Source organism: Pristis pectinata, chromosome 22 (genome assembly GCF_009764475.1).
Source record: "Pristis pectinata isolate sPriPec2 chromosome 22, sPriPec2.1.pri, whole genome shotgun sequence".
Classification (NCBI taxonomy): domain Eukaryota; kingdom Metazoa; phylum Chordata; class Chondrichthyes; order Rhinopristiformes; family Pristidae; genus Pristis; species Pristis pectinata.
The window spans coordinates 24,350,714-24,376,720 of record NC_067426.1 but is presented as its reverse complement, the minus strand read 5'-3'; the positions used below and the strand labels follow the sequence as shown (position 1 = coordinate 24,376,720).

Here is a 26,007-nt window from a genome sequence, read left to right as displayed (position 1 = left end):
TCTTGGATGCTATTAATTTAACTTTCACTTACTCCACACACATCTCATTTTCTGCCATTTAGGGTCAAAAGTTATGAAAGTGGAATTAGAGCCATAAGAATACAAAGAAAGTTCATTTTAATGCGGTTAATTTATTTGTTTTTTGTTATGAAAAATAGCTTAACATTCTACTTTTGAAATGGGATTTCCATTGCTCATTTTCCCACAGTTGTGAAATGGGCAGGTATTTTCTGTTTTCTTTCTCTGGTCCAATTCAATTGTGGAAATTTTGATTAAAAATAAATTCTCCCATCAGAAAAATTGAATAACGATACATCAGTGGGTACATGGAACAATTATATTGAAAGTAAGCAGCAGAGACCCAAATTAAGACATGGGAATTCAGAAGTTAAAGTCTGTCCATTCCTTCTCTCTTCGATGGAAAGATTTAGGATGCACTTAAAAACAGAATGTATAATTTTCTCAGAGTATTGCAAACAGAAACCTGTAATTCTGATGCTGTAAATACCCAGTTAGATTGTATATTATTGTGCAGAGGTAGAGTGATCTCACAGTAATCAAAAGCTATCATAATTTGGAAAGGTCGTGAATACCTTCATGGATTGAATAACGTCAGATACTACTTTAAGCAAATCCAAACTATTCCTGACTTGACTCAAAATGTCCAGTACCTACACATAATATAACATAGAAAGTGTAAGGATATGTACCAGTAACTTCAATATACAACTCCACACAAGCTGGTGAACACTCTGATGAGATGAAGTCAATGACAAATCAAGAAGCTATTTTTTTGTTGCAAATGATGTGTCATAGAATCACAGAATGACTCATGATAGAAGGGGACCATTGAGCTCATGCTGGATCTTTGAAAAAGAATCAGTATTTCCCAATATTTTCCCATTAACCTTGCATCCAATTCCTTTTTGTAAATTGTGAATTATTAGCGAATCAACTACCACCATCCTTTCAGGAAGCACTTTGAAGATTATAACAAGCTGCACCTTTTGTCTTCTAATGTCATCAGTATTTCCTTTGACAATAGATTTAAATCTTTTACCTCCAGTTACTAACTTTACCTCCATTAGAAAATAATTTTTATTATGCTTTCTCTTAAAAAAACTCATGTTGAATATCTCTATTAAATCACATCTTGACCTTCGCTGCATTAAGGAGAACAACCAATTTGCCCACTTTTTTTCATATAATTGAGGTACCACAATCTGACATCAAATTAGTAATTTCTCTCTTCACTCTTGCTGAGGCCTTGTCACCTGTTAGAAAGTATGACGCTAATTGGGGTTGAGCAACTGTTTTGTATTAGCTTGCACTTGTACTCTGTGCCCCTCTTCATAAAGCCCAATGTACTCTTAACAACTTTCTCAATTTGACCTGACACCTTCATGTAGAGGTATATCTGTAGCTGTATGTTTGTCTTTATAGCTTCTTTAAATGTTTTAGTATGAATTGTTGCTCCTCAGTCTTCCAACTAACATGAAGTGCTACATACTTTCCTGCATTAAGTTTCATCTTTTATAAGTTTTCCTACTTTATCAGCTTGATAATGTCCTCCTGAAATGTATTACCATCCTCTACACTGTTTATTGCATCTCTAAGTTTGAAATCATTCCCTGTATACTTCGTCCAAACTATAAATGTACATCAAAAAGTAGTACTTTATCTATTTCCCTTTATTACATAAAGCAAACATTCACTACCATTTTCAACATTCTGTTGCATACCTAATTTTGTATACTTTAGCAATATTATTTTAATTCCATGGGGTTGAACTTTGCTAATGTCTATTATCAACATACTTTATCAAAGGTCTTCTGAAAGATCACACATAAATCAACTGCAAGGATTCAGATTATGGCAATTATAAATTAATGAGCAATTCAAAACCAGGTCCTTTATTATTTGCATGCTAACAGCTATAACTACTTCCTGCTTTTGCATGCACGCATGACATTCTAGGTGAAACAGCTCTGGACAGGACTCAGATCCTGTCTCTAATAATGGTGTTCGAGCCTTTATGTTGACCAATTAGAGCCTGGTTTCCCCAATCTGAACTCCAGTTCTGGGTTAAAACTAAAGCTTTGGTTAATATTCTCATTAACATCTTTCATCTCTACAGTCCTGTGAATTTAACTTATTGAGAGCTGTGTTAACATTTGTGGCATTTTAAACAAGTATTGCATTGTTAGAAATCCTGAATTTGATATGGCTGGTTTCGTGTAGGGCCTAGATAAAAGAACACTTGGGGTGGACACTTGCTTTGTCACTTTGGACTGGAAGGCCCTTAGCAGAAAATCACACATGTATATGATCTGCTTGCTTTCCAAAATGGAGTTCTGGGATGACATCCATAATTGGATATGATTGTTCTGCACAACATCACTGGTGCAGTCCTAATTAGTGAGTGGGAGATGATCTAATCTGAAGCTAAGCAAGGCTGCCTTTTCTCCCCTTTCTTAATGTGTGTTGTATTGATTCTTTTGCCAAGCCCATCAGGAAGGAAGTGAGTTTAAGAGGGAAGATGATCCCATGCCGCAGAAGTGCTAAGGACAAAATTTCCCTGTATTTGGATGACTTCATAGAAACATAGAAAAACTACAGCACAATTCAGGCCCTTCGGCCCACAAAGCAGTGCCAAACATGTCCCCACCCTAGAAATTACTAGGCTTACCCATAGCCCTCTATTTTATTCAGCTCCATATACCTATCTAACAGTCTCTTGAAAGACCCTATTGTATCTGCCTCCACCACCGTTTCCGGCAGCCCATTCCACGCACTCACCACTCTCTGAGTAAAAAAACTTACCCCTGACGTCTCCCCTATATCTACTCCCCAGCATCTTCAACCTATGTCCTCTTGTGGCCACCATTTCAGCCCTGGGGAAAAGCCTCTGACTATCTACCCGATCAATACCTCTCATCATCTTATACACCTCCATCGGGTCCCCCCTCATCCACCGTCTCTCCGAGGAGAAAAGGCCGAGTTCCCTCAGCCTGCTTTCATAAGGCATTCTCCGCATTCCAGGCAGCATCCTTGTAAACCTCCTCTGCACCCTCTCTATGGCTTCCACATCTTTCCTGTAGTGAGGCGACCAGAACTGAGCTGTCTTTTGTCTTTTGTCATTGTCTTTTTCCTGGATCCACCGTTGTTCCACAGATGGATGAGCATCTGCAACCAACTTAATCTGCCCTTGGGACTGAGTTAATATCAGAAAAAAACAAAACAATGCTCTTTGGCAACTGGTCCAACTGATTGTCTGTCCCTTTCACCGTCAGGTCCAACTACCTGAAGGTGCTGGGACTATGGATCAGAGGAGACAGGGCATGTCATCAAGATCTGGGTGGAGTGTATAGCCAAAGTGAAGCAGGCATTGGGATTGTGGAAGTGATTTTCTGACCATATTGTGGGAAAGAACCTGATCATGAGATGTGAGATGTCCTTGGACTTGTAGTATGTGTTGCAGGTGCTCCTGTACTGCAGCAGTCATCTAATCTGGCTTCCAAATTGTCTGGAGATTGAAAATGGACTTTATCTGCAGAGATACAACATAGAGATCTCCAAATGGAGGCAGAATGTACCGCAATGTGGCCCTCATTCTGATGGCTATCTTGGTGTGGACTACGTCAAGCTGTACAAAAACTAAGTGTCGCCACGGGGTTCTATCTGTTGTAAAGGCTAGGTTTGACCATCTTGCTGTGGTGCACTCCATTCAGTTGAACTGTACCATATCACCAATACCTCGTAGAATAGTTTGTGCAGAAGAGCACCTTGATCACAAGTCACTCAGGCAGTGGTCTGAATACAATGTCCTTGAAGCTCTGCAGAAGTAGATGGTGGGCCCTGTTCAATGGTTCCCCAGGAAGAACTGTCAAAGTCATCTGACAGAATGCTTCATCACTGGAACTTTCAAACATAAAGACATTATTGGGATGGTGGTGAGGACATCCCCTCCCCACTCAAATCCTTCATGCAAAGCAGCATTCTGTATTCAAAGAAGCCACAGTGGGGTTGAAACAATCATCCACCTCCGTCTGAAATACGTGTTTGTCAAGATGGGCTAGAAAGAGGCATTTATTGTGTTATGCAAGTTATAGAACATAGAAACATAGAAAAACTACAGCACAATTCAGGCCCTTCGGCCCACAAAGCTGTGCCGAACAAGTCCCTACCCTAGAAATTACTAGGCTTACCCACAGCCCTCTATTTTTCTCAGCTCCATGTACCTATCCAACAGTCCCTTAAAAGACCCTATCATATCCACCTCCACCACCGTTGCCGGCAGCCCATTCCACGCACTCACCACTCCCTGAGTAAAAAACTTACCCCTGACATCTAGACTTGACCCCTGACAAAACTTACCCCTAACATTCTGTATAATGTTAATTTAAGTTTATGTAATTTATGTTTGTAATATACTGTGCTACTACTGCAAAAAGGTAATTTTCATGGCATTTATAGTCTGGGTATGTATGCCCATGAAAATAATCTTGAACTTGAAGAGATGCAATGGCCTTTGTCGAAGTCCAGCCTGAAAAACTGCATAACAAAGTGCTCTGTCAGCTGTGCCCATGGTTGCACACGATGGCAAATACCAGCTGATGCCGTAAGATTATCAAGTTGGTGAAAGACACACTCCAGTCTGCCTGAAACTGACTGGATCTTTCAGTACAAGGAACTATGCAAGAAGAGCAGCTTAACGACAACTCACTCAGGCAGTGACTGAATGATGCAAACTGGCACATTCTGAGGGCAATGACTACATGGAGAGGGATGTCCTTAAGTTTGGTATGGCTCTTGCAATGGCTCTCTGGAGAAAGGCCAGAGATTAGAGATTCTTGAACTCTTGAGTTCAAGAGCTGCGAGGTAATGTTGCAGCTCTATAAAACCCTAGTTAGACCACACTTAGAACATTGCGTTCAGTTCTGGTCGCCTCACTAAAGGAAGGATGTGGAAGCTTTAGAAAGGGTGCAGAGGAGATTTACCAGAATGCTACCTGGATTGGAGAGAATGTCTTATGAGGATAGGCTGAGTGAGCTAGGGCTTTTCTCTTTGGAGAGAAGGAGGATGAGAGGTGACCTGATAAAGGTGTACAAGATGATAAGAGGCATAGATCAAGTGGACAGCAAGAGACTTTTTTCCAGAGTGGAAATGGCTAACATGAGGGGGCATGATTTTAAGGTGATCGGAGGAAAGTACAGTGGGGGATATCAGAGGTAAGTTTTTTTTTACACAGAGAGTGGTGGGTACGTGGAACACACTGCCAGGTGTGCTGGTAGAGGCAGATACATTAGGGACACTTAAGAGACTCTTAGATAGGCACAGGCCTTGGTTGATAGAAAAATGGAGGGTACATGGGAGGGAATGGTTAGATTTATCTTGGAGTAGATTAAAAGGTCGGCACAACATCATGGGCCGAAGGGCCTGTACTGTGCTGTAATATTCTATGTTCATTAGTAACCTCTTGCCACTGCACACTGATGGGCTGTTAAAACCCACTTGCGCTGTTTGCTCAAGGAATGAAAGGAAAGGAAAAGTTCATGTTATGTTGATGTAATGTAAATATTCTAAGCAAGTAGAATGAGATGGCTTGTATTGACAATGGTGACATATAAATGTACTGTATTAAATATTTTCAAATTTTGTGAATAAAATATATTTTAGGAAAAGTTCTAAACATGAGCAGGCTGATGAAATTTGCTTCATAGAAGTACTACATTTTTGAAGGAGGGATGCCATTTTCAATAGCATGGAGGAATAGAGATAATTGGTGATTCGCATACATCTTTGAAGATGGCAGAAAAAGTTGATAATGCAGTTAAATGTAAGTACATTAGCCCCAGTTTTATAAACAGATTTACCAAGTGCAAAGGCAAGGAAGTTATATTAAATCTTTATAAATCAATGGATAGGCCTCAGCTGGAGTCCTGTGACCACCTATGAATTCCACAATTTAGGAAGAATGTCAAGACCTTAAAGACTTTGTAGATATTTCTATATCAGAACTGTACCAGGGCATGACTTAAATTTAGCTTTGGAGGTGGTAAGGGGAGGTTTATAGTGTTGTTCAAAATCATTCTTTGACAAAGTAAGGAGAAATTGTTTAAACTGGTAGAAGAGTCTGTGGTCAAATGACACAGATTAAAGAAATTGGCAGAAGCACCAGAGGAGAACATGAGTAGAATTATTTCTTATTAAAATTAGATTTCATTCCATTTCAGTAGTTATGAAACGAACTGAAATAGAATAAAGTTCCTTAAAGATTGGTAGAGATAAATTCAGGCAATTTTCAAAAAGGCATCATATAAATGAAGGGGAGAAAATTCCACAGTCATGGGAAAGGTGCTGGAAAGTAAGAGTAACTGGATAGTTCTTTCAGAGAATTAGCACTTGCACAATACGATAAATTGTGTCCAAATATGCTGCAAACTTTTGCCATTCTGAGAGTGCTGTAATATACTGATTCCCCAGAACTTAGTGATATTCTATAAATGCTGGCAGCAAGGCCATACGTGGATTAATATATTCAATTTTGATAGCTGTAAAATGTTTTGCTTAATGACACATAAAACTAATCTTTCCTATGACAACAATCAGAGGAAGAACTTGAACTAAAGCTACAAAAGTGATGGTTAAGAAAGTCAATAAAGAAAATATTGCAAAATGCTTATAGGTAACAGCAGAATATATTACTTTAATGTAAACCAGAAGATTCAAACCAGAAATTAACAACAAAGAAATGCATAGAAAAGGCTCTCAAGGGATGGAACAATCTTTCAAGTAACTCGAGGGCCACTTTGGAGAGTTTGAGATTAATTACAATATATTAGTCGGAAATTATAGAATTATATTGATAAAATTGTATTTACATAATGGACGGTTAAGTGGTGAACCATTTACCAGTTTGGAGAGCAGAGGGGAAATAGGGACCTCCAACATTCAGATGTGATCTCGTGTTGGTCAGTGAGGGAAGTGGGTACAGGAGGCTCTACGTTAGGTCCAAGGAACAAGGGCCTCCATTTCTGAAAGGACAAGACGTTTGCCTCCCTCCCCCCAACTAAAGAAGCAATCCTTTGTCTGCAAAGCCGTTGAAGCTGATTGGTCGTTTGACCACCACTATCAACGCTGTGCTGCTGATCGACATCGGTCATAACCAATCGGTCTTCAGGACTTGGGCGTGCGATGCCAGCAACCAACCAATCGGACACCGACGGAGGCGGGATCCCGGTGGAGTATATAAGGAGCCTGCGCCCGCCTAAGTGCCTACCAGGCGCCATTTTGTGCACTTCTCCACGTTGACCTTTGCAGTCGGTTTGGAATAAACACTGCAGACCCCCCTCCAGAAAATAAAGGACAAATCCACAGAATGTCTCGGGATCGTTTCAGGAACCGCACCGGATTCCAGAGGCGCGGCGGCATGAGTCCTCCGTTCCGCGGCGGCAACCGCAACAATGTGCCCAACCGCCCGAACGGAGCGGGAAACCCGGCCGAGGCCCTCAAGCAGCAGCCGGCGCCCTCGTCGCAGAGCCAGGTGACGGCTCCAGCGCAGACGCCGCCTCAGAAGTCGGCCGCCCAGGCCTCGCAGAAGTCCCAGGAGCCCGACAAGAAGAACGGCGACGCGGCGGCCGCTCAGTCCCCCGCGGCGGCGGCGGCCCGGGGCGGTGGCGGCGAGGGCAAGCCACCTTACCCGGGAGGCGAGGGCCAGGGCCGGCAGCAGCGTGACTCGAAGCCGAACGAGGGCGAGATGCGCCAGGCGCAGGAGGTGCTGCGGGCCCAGCTCTCGCTGCTCCGCAAGCCCGGCGAGAAGACCTACACCCAGCGGTGCCGCCTCTTCGTCGGCAACCTGCCGGGCGACATCACCGAGGAGGACTTCAAGAAGCTCTTCGAGAAATATGGCGAACCCGGCGAGGTTTTCATCAACAAAGGCAAGGGGTTCGGCTTCATCCGGCTGGTGAGTGTGGCCCGGGCCCCCTGGCGGTCGGGGCTGAGCTGGGCAGTGCTCACCCCCGATCGTTGCGTGAACGCGCAGGAGGCGCTCTCCCGCGACGCGGGAGCGTGCTCCCAACCTTCCCGTCGACTCTTCCCCCCCCCCCCCCCCCCCGTGTTCTCCCACGCGTTCCGACATCATAAAGGCTGCACTTACTGGGTATTCAACCTGAATGGGTTTGGTAATTTATTATTGTCACATACGGTGTCAAGCTGTTTGCATGCCAACCAGACAGGTCATTCCATTCCAAACATGAAGTAGGTAAAGTGTAAGAGCCACGATGAGGTAGATTGAGAGATCATCTTTAAGAGGTCCATTTAAGAACCTGATAACAGGGTAGAGGCTGTCCTTGAGTCTGGTTTGGGATGTGGGAGGGGATTGGAGCGCCCAGAGGCATCCCACTCGTGCACAGAACATGTTATCTCCCACAGTTTAAGAGGTCCATTTAAGAACCTGATAACAGGGTAGAGGCTGTCCTTGAGTCTGGTTTGGGATGTGGGAGGGGATTGGAGCGCCCAGAGGCATCCCACTCGTGCACAGAACATGTTATCTCCCACAGATGGCACCAGAGTTCAGGATTAAACCCTGGTAGCTGGAGCTGTGAGGCAGCAATTCTAGTAGTGACACTATCTGCCACTCAACAGCTTAGCAGCAGGATGGCACCCATAGCGCTGCGCAGCTTTTCCCTTTCCAGCATTGGACAGCTGGCTTAGCAAGCAAGTTGTGAAGCTTAGCTCCTCTCTCTGAGGAAATGAAAATCTGGTACAGCTCCCAAAATACACGGTGCAGGCAAGTGGATCCCTGGTCTTGTTGGCCCACAAATGTCCTTAAAACTTGCATTTCTCTCTTTGTAAATGCAGTGTTTGGTGAAGGCAGTTGTCCCTGAATGAGTTCTTTGTCATGCTTTTGGCAGCTAAGCTCAGAAAAACTTGTGTGGACTTCAGGTGATTTTTCATTCCTGTCTTTATTGTGATGCTTGATACCATTCATGCAGACCTCATGGTCGATTTTTACATTTGTGCATTTGTTACGTTTATGTTGGCATTTTCAACCAGAATTAGATGTTCCTTTCATAAAGTTTTTTGTCTTTCTCTTAAGGAAAGCAGAACTTTGGCTGAAATAGCCAAAGCAGAACTTGATGATACACCCATGAGAGGCCGGCCACTTCGTATTCGTTTTGCCACGCATTCTGCTGCACTGACTGTCCGCAATCTCTCCCCATATGTCTCTAATGAATTGCTGGAGGAAGCTTTCTCTCAGTTTGGTCAGGTGGAGAGAGCCATTGTAATCGTAGATGATCGTGGCAGATCAACAGGCAAAGGCATAGTTGAATTTGCTACAAAACCAGCTGCACGGAAGGCACTTGACCGATGCAATGATGGGGTATTCCTCTTAACAGCGTAAGTAGTAGTGCTTTTTATATAAATCACTTGGTTCTTATTTAAAACTTAGTTTCAAGTAATTGCTGAATGATACTGTGATATTGTCATAATATCACAATGAGTCAAGCTAGTCTGAGGTGGAATTTATTTTGTTAGCATTGTGTTTGAGTAGGCAGGAAATATTAGTATACATTCTTGATTACAACTGATTGTTTAAATTTCAATATTCCAACAAGAGTTTAATAACAATAGGGCTGCCTTAGGTGCAGCCCTAGAAATTTTAAAGAAAACTAAACTGTCAAATTTTATTTACTCCCTTGCAGGTCTCCTCGTCCTGTAATAGTGGAACCAATGGAACAGTATGATGATGAGGATGGCCTTCCAGAGAAACTTGCCCAAAGGAACCCAATGTATCAAAAGTGAGTTTTTTTAAAACAATACTTTAGTGTAATCTTGTTTGGAAAATTAGGAAATTTGACAGATTTCCTAACCTTTCATTATTTGCCTTCACGTATTTCATCTTTGTTGCAGATTAGATTTGTTTGAAGTAGTGGAATAATTGATGTGGGATGTTATGACTTTTTGTAGAGAACGAGAGCATCCTCCTCGTTTTGCTCAGCATGGAACATTTGAGTTTGAATATTCCCAGAGATGGAAGTCGCTTGATGAAATGGAAAAACAACAGAGAGAGCAAGTTGAAAAGAACATGAGAGAGGCCAGGGATAAGCTGGAAAATGAGATGGAAGATGCATACCATGAACATCAGGCAATGTTGTTGAGGCAGGGTATGTTGGAAATCTGTCCTGATGCAAGGTTTTGACTCAAATTTGACAATTCCTTCGTTCTATAGATGCTTGACCTGAGTTCTTACAGCAGTTTGTTGCTCCAGATTCCAGCATCTGTAGAATCCTGTATCTTCTATGTTGGAAATAATTTGATTAATGTTATCTTGGTATTAAAACCCGGTATGCCTTTTGTAGGAAACTGCCTAGTATGAAAGTAAGACACTTTATTGTACGTATTAATTAATATTCTATTGAAGTTGGTGTTTTCTATGAAAATATTAGCATGCGCAACGCTTGATGTGGGATTTTGTAAATGATCTTTGCCCTATCAATAGGATGGACTTGATCTCTAGTTGATTCATGCTTCTGTTAAAATTTAACACAGATCTCATGCGGCGCCAAGAAGAGCTGCGGCGTATGGAGGAGCTCCACAGCCAAGAAGTTCAGAAGCGTAAACAGCTCGAGCTGAGGTGAGAATTCAGGCTGTATGTGAAATTGCTATAACATGAGCATCCTTACAGGTTATCTGTTATTAAAACTTATCTAATTGTTAAAATTGAGTTTCAACCATGCGATTTGTACATTCATCAGGCAAGAGGAAGAGCGTCGTAGAAGAGAGGAGGAAATGTTGATGCGGCAAAGGGAAAAGGAGGAGATGATAAGGCGCCAGAGGGAGGAGAACTTCCGCATGGGATACATGGATCCTGTGAGTTTCCTTATTTCAGTCTTGGAATTCTTTTAAAGCTGTCAGTAGGTAGTTACTTTGAATGTTCGATTTCACAAATAACAATGAATTAAGAGTCCTATTGTTGCACTAGCACTTGAGTGGAGTTGAAATGAGGCTTTTAATGCTAAAATGAAAATGTGCCATGAAAATCTGTAGGCCTCAAATTCTATCTGCTTCATGTTCTGCAATGTTAATGCTAAAAGTCCTTAGATTTCCATTTTACATTGGCTAGAGTTCAGAATGAAATGCCATTTGCAGAAGGTAGTTCAGTGCTTGAGACTTGATTTATTGAACAGTTGCTCTTTCGAATCTTTAATTTTTTTTAAACTACACTTTATTTCTGTATATCAACCACCCCGTTACCTGTCTGAAGTTAGACCAGATTTGACCCCGAGATGGGCCAACCATTTAGCCGCACCCATGACTAAGACTGATAATGTCCATGACCATAAGCTCTCTTGATGTCGTCCACCTCAACTCGTTTTGAAACTAAAACACAATGCTTTTGTGGTCTCTTAGGCTTCTGTCTATTGTAGTGTGGTGAATATCCATATTCTAGTTTTCTCCAGTTCTGCAAACTTTTGTGCTTGTACGTGTGCTGCTCTTGAAGCGACAATTGATTTTAAAATGCTGGACATGTAGATTTGCTTGGTGGCTTTATTTCTAACCCATGACCACTGAAATTTCCTGTTTCTAGTTTTGGTCTCTTACCCTTCAGTTTACTACCATGACACTGTTCCTTAATTTGCTAGCTCCAAAGATTTAGAATTCCTCCCCTGAACACTTTTTAACAGCTTCCCACTTAACTGTAGCACTTCCATATTGTTGAAAACATTCCTGACTACTTTTATGGTCCCAATATCCATTTTATGGTTTGATAGCTAAATGCCATGGACTGTACAGCTGGAGTCTAAGCTATTGCATGTTGTGAGGCTGGACTAGACATGTTTAAATTGGAAGACGTACCAAGGCTGACAATATTCTAGTGAAGCCTTTGGAGACAAGTCAGTTGACACGTGCATGTGGATATCTGCTTTATACCAGGTATCTAATAAATTTGTATTGCTTGTTTGCATGTTGATAAGGGTGTCATGTATGCCAGTGTCTTGTAATCCAGTCAGTTTTAAGCTGTCTTGTATATGTACTTAATTTGCACTCATTGCCACTTGATCACCTGAGCACTTCCCTTTTTCATTTGAAGGTTCTAATGTCCATTGTCTGGTTTTAAATCCTCCAATGCAATTGTGTAGAACTGGTGATTGTCTGCATCTAGGTGGTGTCAGGCAGTGTATGTGGTAGGATAAAAACATTTACAGATGCCATGTGTCTTTACTTCCATGAATTTAAGGATTTTCTGTTGTCCTTGTGTCAGGCTGTTGTAATTTTACAATATTAATTTCAGCTGTTTTGCAGAAATGTACTTATTTCAAATTTCAGTTGGACTTGGCTCGGTCAACTCTTCATGCCTAAACTGTTTGTGTAAACTTGGCAGTAAGTTATTGTCTATTATAGTCACGGATGATTTTTATTTCCTTTCTAGAGGGAGCGTGAAATGCGTATGGCTGGAGGAATGACAGGTAAAATGCAGATTTTTACCGTGCAGGCCTTTCTGAAATATATAATTTAGTGATTTCAGTAATTTTTGTCAGCCCGATTGCAATCGAAGGGAGATTATTGATGCTACTTGAGTGATGGCTGAGCAGGTGGTGACTGAGATAATGGTCATACTAATTGACAGGAACTCCACAGTTGATATTGTCCGCTATATATTGGTGGGGGAGTCATGAGTTTGTTTGAGGGTAGCATCGATAAAAGATCAGATTACAAATGTTAACCTTGTGGGTAAATGTAGCAACTGGATTTCAATGTTGTTAAATGTGATCTCTATTAGAGTATTTAGTAAACAGTGACAAATTAAAATTAGTGTAGTCCCCAGAGATGGTGGAAGGATGTGGGTCATAACTAGGTGGAAGCGGAAATTTGAGACTAGTGGAATGTTGTCATTTAGATAGAGAACTGAAGTTCAAGTTGTGTAATGATTACATGAAGCTCTAGATAGACCTAGATGTTGTGCAGTACTATGGATCACATGTTAGAAAGGTTGTGACCTTGGAGGAAGGTTAGGCAACCTGTGGTTGTATTCACTGAAATGAAGAGGTGATTTTAATTTTCCTTTTAATGGCAACAGTGAAGACAAATATGTTTGTACAGTTAAAGTATAAAGTTGTCTACTACACCATTTTGTCATTTGAAGGGGTGACTACATTGGCTTGGCCTGTGCTTTTGATGTACTTTGTTTAAAGGGAAAGTATTGGATTAATGAATTCCTGCTTAGTGGGATCTTTTGATTTCATATAATAGTAGACGTTATGTATTTTTTAAGGCATTTGCAGATTTAAAATGATGAAACCCGGTTGAACTGGGTACAGAACTCCAATGGCTGATCTGTATGACTTCAAAATTTACAGATGTGCATTTGAAAGTTATTGGTGTACAACTGAAACCTACTGAAAGATTTTTTTCCTTGAATTTCAGTTTCTTCAGAGTTATTATTAGTCGTCTCTGATATATGCAGATAATGTCTATTGATTTGATTTCCAGCATAGTAGTCCTAATGTTTGTAGCTTATGTATATTCCTTGAGTTTTTTTGATAAACATACAATAACAAGCTTAACACACTTTATTTTAGTGTAAACAGTTCATTATATTGCTTATTCTTCATTGAATTGGTTTTAAATTTCAGAGCAATATACTACTGCAAACCAAAGCTTCCCACCAATGGCAGCAATGGCCTATGAAGGTCACAGTACACTGAGTAGCCCTGGAGGACCTAGCGCGATGACTGGACAGATGATGAGCACCAGTGCAAACACCAGCGACATGGCAGGGGTAAAGCATACTGTGGTTAAGAGTGAATGCTTGAATGTATGGCCTGGTTGTAGAGTGAAATGTGAGAGGGTAGTTGGTATGAGAAAGTCTAGAGAAAATGGTAATTGATATTGTGCAGTATGAACAAAGGTCCTTTTGTGGGGTCCATCTGCTTAGCTTGTCATTATTGAAACAAAGCACAAAATGGCAAACTTGGAAACAGCTTGAATAAGGCTATGATAGGAGATGAATAATTTAGTTTGGACTTGTCATGGGGGGGGGGGGGGGTGCGGATTCAACAGTTTCTGAAAAATGCGATTACTTGTAACATGTTAAAATGATCATTACAGGAGATGTTAATCAATTTTGCATCTTAATTGATCACAGGATCTGTTGCCATGTCACTGCTTAAGTTTGGCTGTGCCAAACATTTTACAGCATAGTCATACTATGCTTGTAAGTTCAAGTGAAATCAATGTGATTATAGGGTAGATGTTTGTAAATTTGACCTAGTTGAAATGCATTTAAATTACCTGCTTAGCTGACTGGATTACCAAAGTTCCAGTTTTTAGAATCTGAACGTAGGATTGATGGTTTGTGCATGGGGAAATTGGGTTTGCAGGGAAAGATGGGTTTACTTCAATATCTCAAATTGCTACTAGGGGGATACTAATGACAACTACTTGCATTCATGCCAGGAATGAAAATATTCCCACAGTAACTTCAGATTGGCTAGTGGGGTATTTCAGAGGTTCCAAGTGGTGTTAGAAGTTGCATTCCTTCTGATACAGAAGGCCAGTTGTCTTATTCTATCCGGTAAAATCAGGTTTTTGTTCTACAGGAAGTTGATACCAAGTTCTGATTTCCTATCCTAATGTTCCAGCATTTGCAATCACTATTTTATATATATATATATATATATAGACATTGAACACGTGATTCCAGCTTACAACAAACTGCAATATTGAAATAAGTGAGGATGTATTGTAATTGCAGTGACTCCATTATAAATTGCAGAAATGCTTACATTTTAATGGACAGTTGTATAATCATAAAAATCGTAGCACAGGAGGAAACCAGATATTCCATGGCTCCTGTGACTGTTCAGCTGCTGTTAAGAAATAATATATCCCTGCTTCTTAAAATTTCTGATCCTGACCTTTGGTCTGGTACAGTTAAAAGATGCAGTGGATGTGGGTTTAATACTTCTAAGTGGAAAAACTGGGTCATCTGGCAAGATGGGGTGTGTGTGGAGATGAGCAGATGTTTCTTCAGTTTATTCATAATTTGAGATTTGAGGCTGGTCCTGATGTCCTTTAAATTCCAAATGGTCTAAATCATCGATTAACTAATGTTTCAGCATTATTTTGGTGAATTGCTTCAAAGCCCTCGGGTCTTGTACTGGATGACTATTGTTTTGGCAGTATATGCCAGCACTTAGTTGGGCTTCAGTGCACCATTGTAGCCCCATGAAGTAAATTGAAAGAGGCTATTGTTTCCTCTAGCACAACAGCATGCCATGGGTCATGGCAAACCTGCTTGCCCTACCCTCCAAATGTTTGAGGTGTTCTGTGCAAGTGGTAAGTTCAGTGAGGCATATTAAACTGAATATTAAGGAAATTGTCCTGGTAATTATGGACTTTAATAGTGCATTGTTTTGCAGCATACTTGATATTACCCAGGTAATCCTGAATGGTAACAATGATCCAGTGTTGTAGTACTTGTGTTGTACTGTGATTGTAGTTTGTAGACTAAAATACATTTGACAAAAAAATTTAAAAACAGTTTGCAAAGGCAAATGATCAAAGATTAATTTTTCCATTGAAGTGAGAAAACTTGGCCTATCATGCCTTAATGGTAAACAGTTTTCTTTGCTGGAACATACTTATTTGCACTCAGCAACTCTTCAGTACTACAATACTGGCTTGTAAGTCAGATTGTGTTAAAGGGGAAATAGGTGGGAATAAGTCGGTGGTTACTTGTGACTTCGATTGAGGCCAGTGGCTATTTAACTTGAAGTGCTAAAACTCTGCATCTCTGACAGATTTAATGTAGAGGTTGCAATGATGATCAGCTCTAAGCCCAAATCAATTATGTGCATATTACTCTGCATTCCTATATTGCTAAGTGGTTTGTTTGCACTAAAAGCAGAATAGCCATTGTTCTTAAGCTGTCACAAGTCATGGGAGGATTATACCCACCATGGATTCCTCCATGTGCTGGTTGGTAAACTAATGAACAACTTGCCCTCTTTTTTTTCTTTTTATGTGCCTGGTACCTGTGGATCGCCCCATTCCTGGTTGTAATCGACGAACGTTGACTACGGATGCCTTCCCTGACCTAAATGTTACACATTTTCCTCACTTTGTAATGTGCAACTTGTATGGACTTTGATTGCTACCATGTGTGATGAACTTCCAATAGCGTAATGACCGTTTTGGACAGGGAGCCCCAGGTCCAATGAATGCTCAGCCCCCACGTCCTATGGGGCCTGCTGGTCCCAATTTTAGTAGAGGGAGAGAAGAATATGAAACTGCTAACAAGAAGCCTAGATACTAAAATTTATAGCTCTACTTTAGTGTGCATTCCAGATGGTCTCATTTAGACAAGAACTCTTCATAATTGCGTTTTTTTTAGTTGGTGGCAAAGTTGCATTTTATGCCTATTCAGATTTGTGTATTGACTAAACTTTGTAAACTGTAACAATTCACGCTGGCACATTGTGAATGTTGAATTATGTCAAGCAAGTGATAGTGCAAATAGGCATCTTTTCCCAGTACTTCAACTGTACACTGAAGTGCCATTAAACCTCTAGAAAGTATGCTCCATGTATTTTTTGAGTCATTGTAGAAGCATGTTAAATTGTGTAGGCTAAATGCTTGTTTTGAAATGGTGGAATTCTGTATTTTGGTTGTCTTTTTAAATTAAAACTCATTCATAGTGCTAATTTGAAATGAGTTGTTTTTAACCAAAAGTAAAGCCTTGGTTGAGTTGAGGCAAATTGTCTACTTCCATAAGTGGAACAAAGTATTGCTGACTGTTGCAAACTCTGTGCCACTTATCAAAGTTAATTGCAATAAGGTAAGGATTTGGGAATCAAGTGCACTGAAAACACAATTAGCAGTTGTCTCTGGTTTTCAATAGTAATTTTGGGCTGAGATCTGACCATTGTTTTGATTTAAATTTCAGTACACCAAAGAACCCAGTGGTGTTTTGCTTCCATGCTCAATGGACAGCCAGGATTTGGATTTTTTTTTGCTGGTGTCATTAACTCAAATTGTTGGCCAAGTAGATTTTACTAATGGAACCTTCTTAATTAGATATTATTGAAACTTTCAAAAATTCTTTTGTGGTTCTAGTTTTGGGTAAAGTTGGACTGATAACATTGGTTTAAATGAGTTTTTCTTCCCAGAAACCTGCAAGCACACGCAGTTGGGTGTGGCAGTGAAGTCACTGACAAATCCAAGTTTCTGATTTGGCAACTACATTTCAGAGATTTGCATGTTCTCAGATATTGGGAGGGAAGGAAGATTATGCTGCAGCTAGTACTTAATATCTTAAGTGTTTAGACCGATGCCAAGCACAACTCTTTCAATTTTCCTTCTGTTTTAACTTGTTCTAACCATGAAAATTAAAGCTGAGTATCTGTGGTTGCTAGCTTTGCATCATTCTGAGTGATCTTTTCCATGGAAACCTAGATTGTGAAGATGTAAACTTGGATGCAAGTCTGCTTCTGCCCGTACAGTGCTTTTCATTAAAGGTGGTTTGATGCAGCAATTGGGCACCTAGCTGATGATTTTCCTTGCCCCATGGAAACTCAATCTCATTGCAGTGTCCTACTGTTGGCTAAAATCCATCTAGATTGGTTGGCACTGCTAAATGTTGAGGTTCCTAATTCTGGGCTCGGGCACTTTTCGTACATTGAATCTTTTGGCGCTGGGTTTGATCCATGGTTTAGCAAATTGATTTTTTTCTTTGTATTTTCACTATATTTAGGTAGGGAAATAGGAGTATTTGGGGTAGGGAGATTTGTTTTCCTTCAAGGATTTCAATGTGGTCAGTTTAACAAACTCTGCTTTCCTGCAATTTGGCATCCTGACTTCTGCATCCCAAAAGTTACCTGTCTAGTTATAGTAGAACTACTGGCTTGCTGGTGTTTTTGAGCAAAATTTCTAATTCATTTGCAATCTAAAGTTATTGCTACTACACTTTTTCCAGCTAGGTCTATACAATTTTAAATAGCCATAGTATTTCCCAGCTTGTGTTTGAACTGTTTGCTTCTGTTCCTATTTGGGTTGATCGAGGCAGTCTAATACTGTCTACCCTGTCCTAAGTTCATTAATAGATTAGAAATGACAATCTGTTTATTAGCACAACTCAGTTTTGCAGGTAAAGACCCTGTTATGGCTTGCTGCCAAATGGCATTGGTTGTGATGCACTAAGATGTTACTATAATTCCCATAACTATAGTGACACCAGATTACTGTCCTGCCTAGATAGTGGATACATTTCAGTGTTAGGCCTGTAAACCAATCTATTGGGTCTTGTAGGAAACAGAAATTTGGGCCATCGGTATCCCAAAGTTTGATATTTTGGAACTTGAGCAATGATAGAAATATGTATTGGAGCAGTCAATGCAGTGCAAAAATCATGTGCACAATATTTTGTTAACACACCCAAGAGTTACTGGTATTGATGCACATTCTTTCATCTCTGGACCATTGCATCAACAATGCCAGACCATTTTGTGGGACCTATTTGGACTTGGAATTTATTTTAGTTAAGTGTTGTGTATGTGGTTATTAAAGTTCTACCAGACAGGTTTGCTGTGAAACTGGGACAGGATCTTAAAAGTGGAGTTCGGAAGACTCAACTGATTTTTAGTTTCTATTGAACTTTATACCTGGTGAAAGATGTTCTCTGAAAGATCTGCAATTAATGATCCAGAAACCCTTTTTTAATCTACTGACCTAATATGGGTCCAACTGTTAACTTATGATGGTTTCACCTAAAAATTATTGATTTGAGAAGTTGGTCCTCTTGCATCGTGAATGACTAATTGGAAAATGCTAATTGGAATCCAGTAGCACGATCTGGGAGGTGCAGATCTGCTCATAAGAATGAATTTGCAAACAGGATACCTGGACTACCAGGAACGTGACTTCTATATCTTCTGCCTGTAGAAGCTGAAGGTTCAATGGGTACTGGAAACCAAGCAGTAACATGCTGTGCCAACAAATAATTGCTGTTTAGCATTGTGATAATGGTAAGTGTTAAAACTTATTTGTGGGGATGGTTGGTGGGGCATGTTTGAATATATAATCAAATCCACTTGTACAACTTTTACATGGCCCTGCTAGGTCATGGATGCAGTTTTCTAGTGAGGGGCAACTAATTTTAATCAATTGTTGAGTTGATATTCCTGAACATAAACTGCAGTCGAAGATCGGATTTTTTAACTAAAATTATGGGATTTAATGTCGCCTATCTAAGGGCTGCTTAGTTGCAACTAGGGTTAAAGTTTCTTTGACATGATCAGTTTGGAGATAAAAATATCCCAGGGTATGCAATGCAGTTGATTGCAAATGTGGGTAATTTGCCCCCTTAATAACCCTGTAATTGATCATAACCAGCTCATATAGATTTAAATGATCAACTGCTCTGGCTTGCTGTTTGGTACCTATTACAGGCTTGGAATAACTTCATTTCTATTCCCTTAAAATTGCTGCATTTGAACATGGGTTTCATAATTTAAGTAGGTTTGGTACATTTAGGTGGGGCTGATAATCCAGGGTTCTATCTTTTCAAATCTGTAAGGTAACTATAGATTTGGTTTGGTGATATTGTAACTAGGGGCTTCTGTGACCCCTTTGAGTTCACCTGTTTAGGGCAATTTTCAGTTCTTTAGGTGGCGCAAGCAGAGCTTGGAACAATTTTTGAAATGCCCCTTTTCTAATTCTTTTGATGCCACAGCTCTTGCATTTGGTTGCAATGGGTATGTTTTTAGTGAATCCTTTCATTTTTTTTGAAATTGAAAGTCTCTGGCCTGAAAGGCTGACTTACATATTTTTACAGATATCTGAACTTGGTTTATGGTATCAGTTAATTTGAATACGTGTAAAGGAAAGTTTAGTTGTTGCCATTTTGGTATTCAGGTGCTTGAATTTTGCAATGCCCATTAAGTCTGGGAACAAATTGAATAACTTGTCTTCCCCAGTATTCTTCAGTGGAAGTTATAACAGTTTCAGATTCTCAGGTCACATGGCAACGCATCTGAGAGTTACAAGCCAGCAAGTGGCTGCTGGCAGCCATTGTGCTGCACCCTTGCAAGTAATGCCACTCTACAGCGAATAAATACAGTCAGCTTGTCTGCAATACATTACATTGAGGATCTGTAGTACTGCAAATGGGATTGGGCAGTAAGACCTGGAGAATAGTATTCCTGCTTGTTCTGCGGTACACAGTACAGACTGCATACAGGTATGTACAAATAACTTGTTAAAATGTCTTTCGTAATTTCTTAAATCAAGTGTAATGGTTCGGGCATCACCCTTCTGTCAGTGTGATTACAGTGCAGCACTTTTAGCGGTTGGACTGTTGGCATTCAATGCTGACTGGTATCAATGATGCATTACAGCCCAAGTGATGTACAGCTACTAGTGCAGCTTTCAAATACTGTACCACAGCATTAAGATTTGAATGCACCTGTGGATCGTCAACAAATGGGTAGATGTGCCTTCTGTCTTCAATTGTACTTTTGGCTTCATAAAGCTGTTGTGTGACTTAGGCATCGAATAGGAAGGTTGTAGCTTGTCTATTCAATTTGCCTTTATTTAAGCACTGCACTTGCACTTCAAGCTTTGCCAGGGCCATCAATAAAGCGACATGATCGTCATAGACAAATTTGCAGAAGACCACTTAGTGCAATAACTGGAATGTCACTTGTAATTTTTGGGGTTTGGAGAAGGGGAGGGGTGGGTGTGCAATTGCCTGCAACTATGGAGGAAATGGCAGCCTGATCTGCCATTGAGTTTTGGAATTGTGGAAATTAAAAAGTAAAACTTTCAATCTGCTTACTCTTGAGCCTTTGTCAGACCCCCTTACTCTGAAATGTGTACACCTATTCATTGTACTTGGTTTATCTCCTGTAATTTTTAGTATAGCCTGGATACAGTATGTTTTTAGCTTTTGCCAAGCCAGCTTTGTAATGACTAACTACTATCTACATTGAACCACTGGTTATCTGGCCAGAGATCCTAAGACCAGACCCTGTACAATGTACCTGAATATAGAAAGATCTGTCTAAGGTTCAGATTTTTAATACTTACCTGTTGCATATGGCAAGTATCACTTCTGTAAATGTCATATTCAGTACTCAACAGTTCAACTGCATCTGGCAATGTATTACTGAAAATAAGGATAATTTACTACTCATTTAGTATTTTAGTAGAAAATCAATGCTTGGACCATGCTTTGACTGGATATAGCTATTTGTTTGGCTGTTCAGGCTTCTGACTTGTCATCAAAATTCTTCAATAACTGGAATGGGCCTTAGCCAAATCACATTGCTTTGGTTTTGCTTTCTTTGAAGCTGTTAATCAGCAAATGGCTTGCTAGTCAATCCAGTAAGAGATAAGATGACACGTTTCAATAATCAAATGGATCACACAATCAGTACTGAGTTCGACATAGTGGGTAGCTTTCTGATGATAAGCTTGTCTCTGGTAATATAATTCCACATTCTTAAAAACGTGTAGGGGGGAAGACTTGGTGAACATAGTGGAATGTTGGTCTTGACTGCTTAGTTGTTTGGATTATTTGGATTAAGTAATCTGCTATAAAGAATGTTTAAGTTTAGGGTGCAAGAAGTTGTAAATGTTGTCATGGTCCTTGACCTGATTTGTTCAAGTCTTTGACCATTTTAGGGTTTATCCTGTTGCAATGCTGGGATTTTGACACAGAGGTCATCTGTGTAAATTGCAGTATTCTCTGGTGCAAACTTAATTTGGATCACAAAGCTAACAGCAAGATTAACACAATGCAATCTTAGAGCTGAAGTGTTAATCACATTTGTATTCCATTTTTGGGAGCCATATTTGTTAAGTCAAAAATTACTGCCTGTTTGGACTGAGCAATGAAATGTGCTTCCTGTGTAAAAGGCAATCTCTGGTTTGTCCCTAGAGCTGAAATCATATTTCAATTCATTACACTGGACTTGTGGGATTTGAAAATAGATAGCTAAGTGTCTGCACTGTATTCTATCTCAATTATCCTCCACATGACTGAGTTTTCTCAGTTCAATTTGGCTACAATATTTTGAGCATCTGTGCAGGAGAGTGATGCCAGAACATAATAGGGATACTTGTGTCTATTAGTGTTGTAAAAGAGGTTAGAATCACTTCTAAGATGAGTAACTTCCCTTAAGTGCACACTTGCCTGATTAGGCATCATCTTTCTGTGCCAACTTGGTCAATTTTAATTGGCCTCTTCAAAGCTTTAGAATTATTAATTTTCAATTGTTTTAACCTTGTTTTCATAATGCCTTACTTGCCAAAGTGAAGCTTGGCTTAAAGCACAACTTCTTGCTTTGCACCTTTCTGTTGGGCTATGCAGGCAAGTCAGTACAAAGTACAGAGGTGCTTTTCTGGTGTAATCCACTGATACACATCAGTTGTATGAAAGGTACATCTCCTTTGTATCCTGCTTCCAGTCCACCTATTCCTTCCCCATAATTATTAGTCTATGGGTGCTACTGTGGAAACAGTGGCACTGAGGCTACTGGGGAATTCAATCAACTTTTCTATTCCAGATCTACATTTGGGCTGGATTTGAATGGCAGTTTTCTGATGTAACGTGATCTGAGAATTTATTAATGTTATCAGTTGCTGTTGAATTCTTACTAACTTGATGTGTTCTCTTTAGGCATGGAAAGAGCTTGCATGTTGACAAGCTGCTGGTGCATTAAAATTGCTGGTAAGTAACTGCCAAATACTAAAATTCTGAATTAGACATTTGATCATGCTTTCTAAGAGGACTGAAAAATATTGAGCTATCAGGCTAGGTATTTTTATTTGCACAGTGGTAGGAGACAGCCATTTGGCCCTTTGTGTCCTTGCCTGCCCCTCCTGAAATATTGTATTTATTGTATCTGAATCTGCTTTTTACCATGTCATTGACCCTGTAGCTAATTGGCAGTTTGCAGCCATTCATGTACATTTTAAACTAGCTTCTGGTCTCTGCCACTGTATGGATGAAGAAAAATTAACTCTAGTTTCCCAAGAAATTGACTGGAGTAGGTAAACTCTTAACTAAAATTCTGCAACCCTGGCTATATCCTCATCTCTTGCACATCTCCTTAAACAGTGACCAGAACTAAACTGATCTCGTGGGCTTTTATTTTCCTTTCGTTGGTTTGTCTTGTGGGGCAGACATGCTTTGAATTGTTCTTGAATGCATGTCACTGTAAACCCCCATGGTGGACACTACCCTATTTCTTTGCTCTAAAAATTCAGATGTCTTGCATCTTACGAACAATGTAACTGGTGTGTGTGCTTGTCATTACACTGACTAATTTACCCATTGATGGAATACAAGATGCATATTTTGGCTAATATAGTTCACATAGATGGGGAAGCAAGTTTGTGATAAGAATGAAACATCCTGATTTCTGCTTTCATTTCCAGCTTCTGTGTAAAGCCACATAACCAGAATGTTTCACATTTGGTCAGTCAGTCTAAGTCATGAAGAGGGGTGAGTGAACATGACAAAACTGTCAAAAAAAAATTGAAGGGCAATGAATTATTTTTGTCAAAGTAGGTGTCTGTTTTGCATGAAGCCTTTCAACTGTTAGTCTTAATTGCATTCTCAGTTTGCATTTTAATACATTGCTCATGTTAAATGCTCTGTTGCACCTTAAGTGCAGAACATTAGAATTACTGCTGCAGTATGGAAATAACAAAATTGTGAAATCAGCTTGGAAATAAGGTATAAGCTTTAGTGGCAATATATTAAATTTTCAGTAGTCAATATCTATGGCAGCAAGTGATTGGATACAAGTGCCCAGAAATCCCCTGTGCATCCAAACTGGTTTGCTGGTGTTGATGAGATTGAACAGTTACTGTTTTTGAAGCTGTCCCATCATATTGTATCAGACTTCACGAGCCACTGAACCTAGAACCTTTGTAAATGGTTACGTAATTTACACTTTTAAGCTTGAATATCCTGCTTGATCTCCAATTGAATCTCCTTCAGAGACTGAGCTATAATAAAGAACTGCAATGGAGGTGGGTGGATGGTTGAACTGAAAGTCATTTGATTGGGCTCATCTAAGTTGGGAGGAGTTGGATATATCCTTAAGGTTGATCTCTTTAGTGTGCTGAGAGGATGGAAGGGCCCAAGAATGTAGGCTCAGATCAGCACTGAAATCAAGACTGTCTTGTATTGCTGCAAAAGGAACATTGCACTGGAAAAGATGTCATGTGTCCCTGATGTGGAAATGGTACTGGCATTGCAATATAGTAAGTGCTAGCTGCAGAGATTTACCCTGGAAATAGTCACATGTAATTAACCCTGTATTAAATCTTTTTATTTGCATAGGCATTATTCATAGTGCTTCATGATGCAATTCTTACACTAATTTAGTTGAAGACACCTGAGCCAGTTAATAGCCTTCAACAAAACAAATTTCCATTCATGTAACTTGGGGATTCATCTTTGTGAAGAAGATTAAAAGATACCATAACCATCTCAGCACTGAGAACATATGTACTTACTACATTGGGAAGTTTGTTAGAATGAATGTACTGGTCTGTTCAAAATGGACAGATTGTCATAGCAAGCCTATAACTTTCCTTTTCTTTAACTCCCCTCAGGATCTTGGATGGAGGTTCACCTGGATGTCACAGCCTCGATTCATGACACCAGTGTATTATCAATGTAAATAAAATTAATAACTCTGAGATCAGCTTTCAAAGTTGTGTGTTCCTTTGTGAGGATGTGGGTTATGAGTTGGGCTGCTGCTTTGAATCACTCACTATAAGCACATGTGGTTGATATAGTTCTGACAGTAGGAGTTAAAAGATTTTGATCCACATGCCTCGTGTTCAATCAATGAGTTTTGGAGTAGTCCTTGCAGGTGGTATCCATATACCTGCTGGCCTTTTGTCCAGCTAACTTTAATCAAATGAATTGGGAGCAGGCCACTTGCTCTTCCTCAGCTTGCACAAGGTAGCATCTACCATGTCAAAATCTTTTCTGTTTTAATCATGTCACTTGTGCACTTTAACTCCAAATGCAATCTTAGTGTGTCCAACCTTGCAAGATAACTGGGTTAATCCAGTTATCAGTCTGGTAACCTCTGAATTGCTTCCAGTACATGAATATCTGTAAGGAGGCCGAAGTGTATGGAGTAGGCCAGATGTTATCTCATCAATTCTCTAAATAACAAGTATAATTTCCTTATTTTTGTATCTATTTCCCTTGTAATAAACATTGCTAGCTTAACTACTTGCAGTTCTTGCATGCTTGCCTTGTGCATATCATGCACAAATCTTGTTCAGATCCCCCACCGTCTGAGCTTGTATTCTCACTATTTGGGTAATGCCATGAAGGACAGAAACAAGCCCTTTAGCACATTGACTCCACACTGACCATCATGCACTGTTGATCCTACCTAACCCATCTTATTCTCTCCACATTCTTTGGTACATGTGCAGACCAAAGGAAACCCTTGTTATGTAAAGAAGGTGCCAACTCTGGAGTTGAAAGTCTGCATTAAACCTGGTTGCTGACACTGAGGTAGCAGTTGTGCCACCCTGTTTTTGTGCCAAGATAGTTCCACATCTTCCCATATCCTTTTACCAAATTTTTGCTCATTCGCTTAACCCATCTATAATATGTGACCTTGTGCCCTCTACAACTTGCTTTTCTACCTGTCATTGGAAACTTTAACTCTGCCTTTAATGGTTTCACTTGTGCAAACTGGTTAAAGTTGAAGCCCCAGACTATGCCCTCTTAGCCATCCAGTCTTTCTATTCCTCAAACTTGTGTCCCACAACAGCTTTCATTTTCCACAATAGGTTTTGAGGCAATCTTTCAAATGCCTTTTGGAAATTATAGTATACCATCAAGTTCTCCTCTATCCATGGCACATGTTAATTCAAAGTTCTAAGGTGGAAAGCATTCAAATACATGCACTTTAGTATCAGCTTTATGATTTTTGTAACCTTGAGATTTGTGTACTC

At 40.0% G+C, this 26,007-nt stretch overlaps 1 protein-coding gene across 2 annotated transcripts; it reads left to right on the top strand.

The window, feature by feature from the left end:
* Positions 1-6,787: 6,787 nt before the first annotated feature.
* Positions 6,788-24,723, top strand: LOC127581605 (splicing factor, proline- and glutamine-rich-like). Of its 2 annotated transcripts, XR_007957977.1 has the most exons (11): positions 6,788-7,966; positions 9,101-9,402; positions 9,708-9,803; positions 9,973-10,169; positions 10,555-10,639; positions 10,761-10,875; positions 12,437-12,473; positions 13,641-13,786; positions 22,688-22,738; positions 23,449-23,515; positions 24,637-24,723. XR_007957977.1 is itself a non-coding variant. In XM_052036107.1 (9 exons), exons 1-9 carry the CDS (start codon positions 7,382-7,384, stop codon positions 16,322-16,324), a joined length of 1,698 nt encoding a protein of 565 aa, XP_051892067.1. In that variant the 5' UTR covers positions 6,792-7,381; the 3' UTR covers positions 16,325-16,708. The 2 variants fall into 2 exon arrangements, 1 of the variants encoding a protein (XP_051892067.1); XM_052036107.1 differs by lacking the exons at positions 22,688-22,738; positions 23,449-23,515; positions 24,637-24,723 and adding an exon at positions 16,190-16,708 and having other exon boundaries at positions 6,792-7,966.
* The last annotated feature ends 1,284 nt before the right edge of the window (positions 24,724-26,007 follow it).